Here is a 10,000-nt window from a genome sequence, read left to right on the forward strand (position 1 = left end):
CCTGGGTTCAGGCAATTCTCCTGCCTCAGCCTCCCGAGTAGCTGGGATTACAGGCATGCGCCACCATGCCCAGCTGATTTTTTGTATTTTTAGTAGAGACGGGGTTTCACTATGTTGACCAGGATGGTCTCGATCTCTTGACCTCGTGATCCACCCGCCTCGGCCTCCCAAAGTGCTGGGATTACAGGCGTGAGCCACCACACCCGGCCTATTGTTCCTTTAATAGCAAGATAATCCAGACTTCGAGAGCTGAGAAGCTTGGGACGACCGTGTGTTACATGAAGAAGGAAAAAGCCAAATAATTAGTGGAAAGTTAAGATGAGAACATTTGGCTATTGTGTCACCTATGGAGATACTCTCTCAGACCATTTGATTTAAAAACACAACCTTATTCAGCCATCTGCCTGTTTAGTATTGAGGTCAGTCCCAGTGGTAGATCACATTGACAGGCCTGAGGGGCCTTAGGAAAAGTTCATGTCACATGATGTTTTAATGCTGTGTCAGCAGTCTATAGTTCTAAATAGCTTATTCAATTAACATTTACCCCTTTGGGGTGTCTTAGTCCCATATTTCCTTCAATTCTTTTTATTAAATTTGTGTATTCTAAATGAAGCCCTTATAAATCTTTCCCGTGCCTTGTGATTGTACAGCAGTTTTATGAACTTGATAAACAATTTACTAAAGAACTGTTTTATCTGTGGTCAAATAGGTTTAAGCCTCTTGTTATTAGGTTTTCCCATGAAGCCCAGTGCTGCCCTGTAACCAAAAATAAACCAGATGTTAAGAGTGTTCTCTTAGAGAGTGCTAGTTTTAGATAACTATCTAGTTGTATCTGACAACTAAGTTGCCTGATGGGGAAAAAAAGACTAACTTAGTTCATCCAGGTTTTTGGTCCATTTTCTAATAGGCGTGATACACTTGAGAATAGATGAGCCAGGGATGTGCCTAATTTCACCGTTAAAAATTGGGTGAAATTCAAATAACTGCTTTCTGCCTATTTTTGGTCACTAAGGTCTGAATCAGGGATGAAGGGATAATGTGTAGACTCTAGGCTTTACAAAATGCAAAAATAAACTTGGACAACATGACCCTTTCTCAGAAATACTCAACCCAAATGCTCAGTAGTTATAATTTCAGATTTAGCATAAATTCCTGAGAATTATCAAATTTAGGGATGTAGGTATTTTCCCAGTGGTTATCTTTGTAAACTGGAGCTTGATAATACATTTTAACACTTTATTTGAATATATCATATAAACTGATGTATGGAGTGCGTGTATTTTTAGTTGTTTGTTAAAGGTACAAACTGTGACTGACTTTAGAATGAAAATTATTTTCTCTGGCAGAGTGAGTAGAACAGAGCGTAGTGGAAGATACGGTTCCATCATAGACAGGGATGACCGTGATGAGCGTGAATCCCGAAGCAGACGGAGGGACTCAGATTACAAAAGATCGAGTGATGATCGGAGGGGTGATAGATATGATGACTACCGAGACTATGACAGTCCAGAGGTGAGTGACCAGCAGCTGTATAACCCCCAAAAACACCCTGAGCCTTATAGTAATAGAAATAACAGCCAGGCCTGGTGGCTCGTGCCTATAGTCTCAGCACTTTGGGAGGCCAAGGCAGGCAGATCACTTGAGGTCAGGAGTTCAAGACCAGTCTGGCCAACACAGTGGAACCCGTCTCTGCTAATACTACAAAAATTAGCCGAGCGTGGTGGTGGGTACCTGTAATCCCAGCTACTCAGGAGGCCGAGGCAGAAGAATTGCTTGAACCCAGGAGATGGGGGTTACAGTGAGCCGAGATCGAGCCACTGCCGTCTCACCTGGGTGACAAAGCAAGACTCCATCTCCAAAAAAAAAAAAAGAAAATAATAATAGCCAGGGTTTACATAGGGCTCAGCATATAAACCCTGTTAGGTACATAGGGCTCAGCATATAAACCCTGTTAGGTCTCAGTAGGTGTTGTTTAGGTATTATTCCTATTTTAAAGATGAAGCAGTGGGGCTATAACAACACGTAAGTGCTGTGTTTTGAAATGAATGATGAATATACGTTGTTGGACAGGTGAGGCAGCTCATGTGAGTCTGTAGTCCCAACACTTTGGGAGGCTGAGGCAGGAGGATCCCTTGAGCCCAAGAGTTCGAGACCAGCCTAGGCACCATAGGGAGACCCTCTCTAAAATAATAGTAATAACAATAATAATAATAAGTTGTTTTGGTCATCTTGATATATCTTTTATTTACATTCCTTTCCATATGCATCTGTAGCTTTGTTTAGAAATAATCGTGCTGCCCATATAATTTTGCACGGTTTTTTTCCTTTTTCCACTTCTGTGTATATATTATAACAGATAACGGTATTTCTTTGCCTGTTGGTGAGAGGTACAGTAAATTATTAAACCATTCTTCCTGAACTAAATGGTTGTTGCTGTTTTAGAAAACACTATAGGCAGGCTGGGCCAGGTGGTAGTGGGTGCTTATAATCCCAACTACTTAGGAGACTGAGGTACGAGAATCACATGAGTCTGGGAGGTGGAGGTTGCAGTGAGCTGAGATCATGCCACTACACTCCAGCCTGGGCGATGGAGCGAGACTCCATCTCAAACAAAAACCAGAAAAAAGAAAACATTGCAGGCTGGGTGTGCCTGTAATCCCAGCACTTTGGTAGGCCAAGGCAGGAGGGTCACTTGAGGCCAGGAGCTCAAGACCAGCCTGAGCAACATAGTGAGACCCCTGTCTCAAAAACAAAAAACAGCCGGGCGCGGTGGCTCAAGCCTGTAATCCCAGCACTTTGGGAGGCTGAGGCGGGTGGATCACGGGGTCAAGAGATCGAGACCATCCTGGTCAACATGGTGAAACCCCGTCTCTATTAAATATACAAAAATTCAGCTGGGCATGGTGGCGCATGCCTGTAATCTCAGCTACTCAGGAGGCTGAGGCAGGAGAATTGCCTGAACCCAGGAGGCGGAGGTTGCGGTGAGCCGAGATCGTGCCATTGCACTCCAGCCTGGGTAACAAGAGTGAAACTCTTGTCTAAAAAAAAAAAACATTGCAGTGAACAGCACCATGGAGTGCTTGTATCATCTCTGTTGACTCCCTGCTAAGGATGATTTCTAGGAGGAGAGGGCTTGTTTCAAAGTATATAGGGTGATGTTAATTATAATTTTGTTTATTGTAATTCAGAGAGAACGTGAAAGAAGGAACAGTGACCGATCGGAAGATGGCTATCATTCAGATGGTGACTATGGTGAGCACGACTATAGACATGACATCAGTGACGAGAGGGAGAGCAAGACCATCATGCTGCGCGGCCTTCCCATCACCATCACAGAGAGCGATGTAAGGGGAAATGATAGTTCTAACCAGCAGTCAGTAGGCACAATGAACATTGAGCTTCTACCATTATTTTCTCATGTTACTATTTTATCTTAAGCCAGTAGAGATTGAACATCCCTTATCCAAAATGCTTGGGACCAAAAGTGTTTGATATTTGATGTTTTGGTTGTTTTGTTTTTTTTTTAAATATATATTTGCATTTACATAAGTTTAAACATTTGCGTTTACATAAGTCTAAGCATGATAATCATATTTTTTGTATATGCCTTGTACTTGCTAAAGGTAGTTTTATACAGTACTTTAAATAATTTTATACACAAAACAATGTGTGGTTTGGGTATTTTGTGTGATGTTTTTGTTTCTGTTTTTTACAGACAGGGTCTGACTGTCACCCGGGCTGGGTATAGCAATGTAATTATAGCTCACTACAGCCTCAAACTCCTGGGCTCTAGTGACACTTCTACTTAAGTAGGTGGCAGGTGCATGCCACCACACCAGCTAGTTTTTCGTAGAGACAGGCTCACTATGTTGCCCAGTCTAAAAGTTTTGACTGCCCTTTTGACTGTGACCTATCAAATAAGGTCAGGGGTGGAATTTTACACTTGTATTGTCATGTTGGTGCTCAGAAGATTTCAGATTTTGGAGCATTTCAGATTTTTGGATTAGGACTGCTCAACCTGTATCTCAGCTAGTGAAATATTTTTCTGCCTTTAGGGAGGAGTTCTCTGAACTAGGTTCAGAAGTAAGTTACCATGTTGGCTGGATGCAGTGGCTCATGCCTGTAATTTCAGCACTTTGGAAGGCTAAGCCGGGTGGATCACTTGAGGTCAGGAATTTGAGACCAGCCTGGCCAATGTGGTGAAACCCTGTCTCTACTAAAAATACAAAAATTAACTGGGCGTGGAGGTGCATACCTGTAGTCCCAGCTACTGGGGGAGGGTGGTGAGGCAGAAAAATCACTTGAAACTGGGAGGTGGAGGTTGCAGTGAGCTGAGATTGTGCCACTGCACTGCAGCCTGGGCGACAGAGCAAGACCCTGTCTCAAAAAAAAAAAAAATAGATATTCCAAAAACTCAAACATTGAGCTTCAAAGCCTAAATATAAATATGGTAAATTACCATATTTATTACTATATTTCTGTTTAGGCTTTGAAGCTCAGTGTTAGAGTTTTCTGAATCTCTCTAACCACAGGAGTAGGTCTTGTTTCTTCAGTAGCTTCTAGAAGATAATACATTTTTATTGAATTAGTTACTTAACAGATGAGGGTGATTGGCAAATACATAATTTTCTTTATAATCTGGCCACCCTTTGATTTGTTGAAAATTAAACTATCCATTTGAAACCTCAGAAAAGCTTGTTGAAAAGGAAGGCTTATTCAGACTGGCCAATTAGAGTTTTAGTGTACTTGGCACTGCCTGATTTCCAGCAACATCTCTGGCCCTCACCCTTCCTTCCAGCCACACCCTGCTTCCCACATCCTGGACTTTGGACATGTCCATTGCTCTACTGTTGTGCCTTTTTCTGCCTGGAGACACCTGTATGTAAAGCCTTTCCTGATCTACCAGGCAGAGTTTATTCATACTTACTCTCTTCCTAAGGCACTGTATTCATGACTTTTGTGTGGCAGCTTTACTGTAGCTATCAACACACGTCTCATCTCTACCACAACATCTCTAAAAACAGGCCTTTGTGTGACCTAGTCAGTCACCTCTGTGTCCCCAACCCTTGAACACAGTATGTTGCTCAGCCAGTGTTCTTGGTAAAAATGAATGTGAGGTTTTGAAACATGCTTTTAAAAGATGTAAATACAGTATTGTGCCAGAATTTTTTTCTTGGAGTCATCAAAGTAATATTCTGACCAATGTTTAGTTGAATTTTAGATAAAGCTCAAAATAAGCATTGGATTCCCACAGTTTTGGGTTTCTAAATCCTGGAAGAAATGAATATGACGAGGCTGGGCGTGGTGGCTCACGCCTGTAATCCCAGCACTTTGGGAGGCCGAGGTGGGCGGATCATCTGCGGTCAGGAGTTCGAGACCAGCCTCAACAATATGGTGAAACCCCATCTCAAAAAATAAAAAAGAAGGAAATGAATGTGACAAATGTGAGACAGGATATTAGAGTTAATAGTGGGTTATCATTCCATTATTTGTAATCCACTGCACATCTGCTACAGTGTCCATGTTAGATGGTACAGTGATACGGAGCTATGGATCCTGCCTCAAAAAAGCTTATGGATGAGTAGCTAAGGTCAGCAGATAATGGTGACAATGCAGAATCAGAAGGGGTCAGAGGCTGAGTATGGTAACTCATGTCTGTAATCCTAGCACTTTGGGAGGCCAAGGTGGGAGGATTGCTTGAACCCAGGAGTTCGAGACAAACCTGGCCAATATGGTAAAATAAATCTCCAAAAAAAAAAAGGCCAGGCTTAATGGCACTTGTCTGTGGTCCCAGTTACTTGGGAGGCTGAGGCAGGAGGATCACTTGAGCCCAAGAGGTCAAGGCTACAGTGAGTTGTGTTCATGCCACTGTACTCCAGCCTGAGTGACAGAGCAAGACCCTGCCTCAAAAAAAGAAAAAGAGGGTCGTATTGGAAAAGGTCCTGTTGAAGGTTATTTAAGGGAAATTGTTACTAGTGGAGGGTAAGGAATCTTTTCTTTTTATTTTTGTGAGATGGGGCCTCACTGTGTTACCCAGGCTGGAATGCAATATTGTGATTGTGGCTCACTAAAACCTCCAGCTCTTGGACTTAGGCGATCCACCAGCCTCAGCCTCCCAAGTAGCTGGGATTACAGGCATGTGTCACTACTCCTAACTAATTCTTTTGTTTGGTATTTTTGTAGAGACAAGGTTCTCTTTTTTTGCCCAGACTGGTCTTGAAATCATGTCTTCAATCAGTCTTCCCGCCTGGGTCTCCCAAAGTGCTGGGATTATAGGCATGGAAAACTAAGGAAATGGTGTGATGGATGGGCCCTTCAGGCAGAGGGGGATCACATGAGCAGGGAATAGAAAGATAACTGAAGCTAGATAAGGCCTAGCAATCAGCTTGATTTGGCTAGAGTCAGACGCTTTTTTGGCAGGGGAAGGATGAGTGGCAAAGTGCTACTGTGGCTGAGGCTAGAGTTTTCAAAAGCTGAGCTAAGCCTAAAAGAGTATTACTGAGGGTTTTGCCTAGTAGCAGAGGCTGCTCTGGTTAGACAGGGAAGGCAGAACTGAGTTCAGTTAGCAGTGGCAGTGGGGATGTGGAGAAGGAGCTGCCGGAAATCCTGTAGGAGTTGATTCAGGAAGCCTTGCTGATTGATCAGATTGTCCCCTTAAGGAGGAGTCTGTTAGGCATGTGACCCTAGGACCTTGTGGAGGAAATGGACAACATAGGTAGCACAGTGCCCTTAGCAGACTTTGGGACTGTCTCGCTGATGATGAAAAACTATTGTAATGCTGTTTATTTTAGGCTTCTTCGGGGAAACAGAAGTGGCTCCTGTAAGAAGGCTGGTTTTAAGCAGAGAATATCTGAGGTTCCCAAATACTACGCAAAATTCTTAAGAAAATTTGCTTGTTGGGATCCTGACATTTGTAAAATATATGAAGAACATCTGAAGAGAATCCTACAGTCCCTCTCTCACATATGATATCAATAACTTGTTTGATTTTTTTGGGGGGTGGGGCAGGGGATGGAGTCTCGCTCTATTGCCCCAGGCTGAAGTAAGTGGCTTGATATTGGCTCACTGCAACCTCTGCCTCCTGGTTCAAATGATTCTCCTGGCTCAGCCTCCTGAGCCTGTAGGCACAGGCCACCACACCTTGCTAATTTTTGTATTCTTTAGTAGAGATGGGCTTTCACCATATTGAACAGGATGGTCTTGAACTCCTGATCTTAGATATTCCACCCATCTCGGCCTCCCAAAGTGCTGAGATTACAGGTGTGAGCCACCACCCCTGGCCAGTAACTTGTTTGATCTTTATGGATGATCTGGCTGACTTGTTTACCCAACTAATGCCCAGACATAACAGCATAAAGCAAAAAAAATCAGCATAAAGCAAAAAACAAAGACTACACTGAAGAGGTCTGTGTGCTCCTTCATTGGCAGGTCCCCGAGACTGGGAAAGAGTTGAGTTGGGAAGTATTAGGGAGGTAGGGGTGGGTTTGGAACACAAGTGTAGACAGCATGCTGTAGTAGAAGTTTGGCATTATAGTGTTCCTGTTTCCATTTTGTTATGCTGTAGTCAGGATTGAATGTATTAAATGAAAGGTAAGGATTTTATTCAATCTGAAATTCCTGTTGCCCCCCCCCCCCTTTCTCTTTTTTTTTTTTTTTTTTTTTTTTAACTTGACCACTTTTATGATTTAAGTGGAAGTTATTTGTCAGCATTGGTTCCGATCCTTCAGCTGTTTGTATCTGCTTCATAGCATTCACAGTACTACTAACCCTTCAGGAGAGGTTAGGGGGTAATGACACATTTTAGTTATGTCTTTAAGATAAAGTCTTAGTGAAAAATAAATGTGTTCTTTACTTATATTCCCCCCTCCAGAATAATAATAATAAGTAAATAATGAAACATTTAAAAATTATAGTATTTAATCTTCTCCTGAACTTTAATGTATCACTTATTGTTTCCCTTTTTGGTCACCATCCCCCGCCCACCACACACACTGATATGTAAACTCTTAGAGTAAATATATCTCTTGAGTTACTGTGTTACTATATATGTTACTGTATCACTGCTTTTTTGTTTGTTTGTTTTTGGGGTTTTTTTTTGAGACAGTCTCACTGTCGCCCAGGCTGGAGTGCAGTGGTGTGATCTCAGCAATCTCCGCCTCCTGGATTCAGGAGATTATCCTGCCTCAGCCTCCCAAGTAGCTGGGATTACAGGTGTAGGCCACCATGTGTGGCTAATTTTTCTATTTTTAGTAGAGACTTGGTTTCACCATGTTGGCCAGGCTGGTCTCAAACTCCTGACCTGAAGTGATTTGCCCGCCTCAGCCTCCCAAAGTGCTGGGATTACAGGAGTGAGCCACTGGCCTGTATCCCTGCCTGTATCACAGCTTTTATAGTAAGTATCTAATTGTTCTGGTGACTAATTCTTTTTACTTAATATGTTAGTACATATGAACCAGAGTCTCATGGTGGGGCCAAGCTCCTCACTTTTTTTTTTTTTTTTTTGGAGACAGAGTCTCGCTCTGTTGCCCAGGCTGGAGTATAGTGGTGTGATCTTGCATCACTGCAACCTCTACCTCCAAGGTTTCAAGTGGTTCTCCTGCCTCATCCTCCTGATAAGCTGGGATTACAGGCATGTGCCATCATGCCTGGCTAATTTTTGTATTTTTAGTAGAGGCGAGGTTTTTCCATTTTGGCCAGGCTAGTCTCGAACTCCTGACCTCAGGTGACCTGCCTGCCTTTGCCTCCAACGTGTTGGGATTATAGGCGTGAGCCACCTCCACCAGCCACAGCCTCCACACTTTTGTGTTAGAAAGTAGGTAATTATGTTCCACAACGTCACCATGAATACTGAACCATTGCTAATAGGAGAAATACAGAGTTGGGTTTCTGTGAGACTGTGATCACATTTTTGTCAGCTGATAAGTACGGAACCTTGTTTTATGTGTGTTTCTGTTTAAAGATGTCTTATTTAATTATATATCATTGATTCATTAACACTGAACTCACAGCCAGTGGCACTGTAACTCATGCCTGCATGAACCTTATCTAGTATACATATTATCTCTGTAAGGCATATCATAGCCTTGTGCTTAGGAACACTAGACAGCATTTCAGAACTATGCTTGGGGAGCTGGGTTTTTTTTTTTTTTTTTTTTTTTTTTTTTAAGACAGTGTCTTGCTCTTTTGCCCAGGCTGGAGTGCAGTGGCTTGATCTTGACTCACTGCAAACTCTGCCTCCTGGGTTCAGGCGATTCTCTTGCCTCAGCTTCCTAAGTGGCTGGTACTACAGGCGTGTGCCTCCACCCCTGTTTTTGTATTTTTAGTACAGACCGGGTTTCACCGTGTTAGCCCGTATAGTCTTGATCTCCTGACCTCATGATCCGCCTGCCTTGACCTCCCAAAGTGCTGGGATTAGAAGCATGAGCCACCGTGCCCAGCCCAGGAGCCCCTTTAAATAGCAGAATCACCAATAAAAAGCACAAAAATGTGGAAAACGTGGCACTGGATACCTGTTTACAATATGAAAGCTTAAGGCAAAGCATCACTTTTTTAGATCTCAGCTGGAAACGTGTGTTTAAGCAACTCAGATTTTTCACTGCCTTGCACATGTCTAAGAATGATCATGAAACTGCTACAGGTATTGATTTGATTGTTAGAAATTTTATTCACAGATGTGGTATCTGAGGTTAATGAAGATTGGCTGTGTATAATCTTGCAGACTTTGTACCTAATTATGGAAAGTAGAGGCCAGTGAGAATCTTGATTCCACAAATTTCACCCTGGTTTGTTTGTTTGTTTGTTTGTTTTTTCCCCCCCATGGTAGTATTCCTGCCTGGTACTGCTGTTGAAGAGACTAGTATATTTTTACTGTTTTTACTTTCGGCCTTTTACCAAAAGGAATTGATCTGACATTGGAACAAGCCTACTGACCAAAATACTTTCATCTAGCCCCAGTTAATGTTTGATTTATTAGGAGCCTAAGGATGTTACAAACTTTTTA

General features: G+C 42.5%; 1 protein-coding gene across 3 annotated transcripts in view; it reads left to right on the top strand.

Moving 5' to 3' along the window:
- The window catches only part of RBM5 (RNA binding motif protein 5), a 33,182-nt gene that overhangs the window by 2,205 nt on the left and 20,977 nt on the right, over positions 1-10,000 (top strand). For all 3 annotated transcript variants that reach the window (XM_032289906.1, XM_032289908.1, XM_032289907.1), the window contains exons 3-4: positions 1,347-1,512; positions 3,189-3,344. In XM_032289906.1, the coding sequence (XP_032145797.1) occupies positions 1,347-1,512; positions 3,189-3,344 (322 nt within the window). The remainder of the gene's footprint in view (positions 1-1,346; positions 1,513-3,188; positions 3,345-10,000) is intronic.

The sequence above is a fragment of the Sapajus apella genome, unplaced genomic scaffold (genome assembly GCF_009761245.1).
Source record: "Sapajus apella isolate SASKATOON/1434 unplaced genomic scaffold, GSC_monkey_1.0 scaffold23, whole genome shotgun sequence".
Taxonomy (NCBI): Eukaryota; Metazoa; Chordata; class Mammalia; order Primates; family Cebidae; genus Sapajus; species Sapajus apella.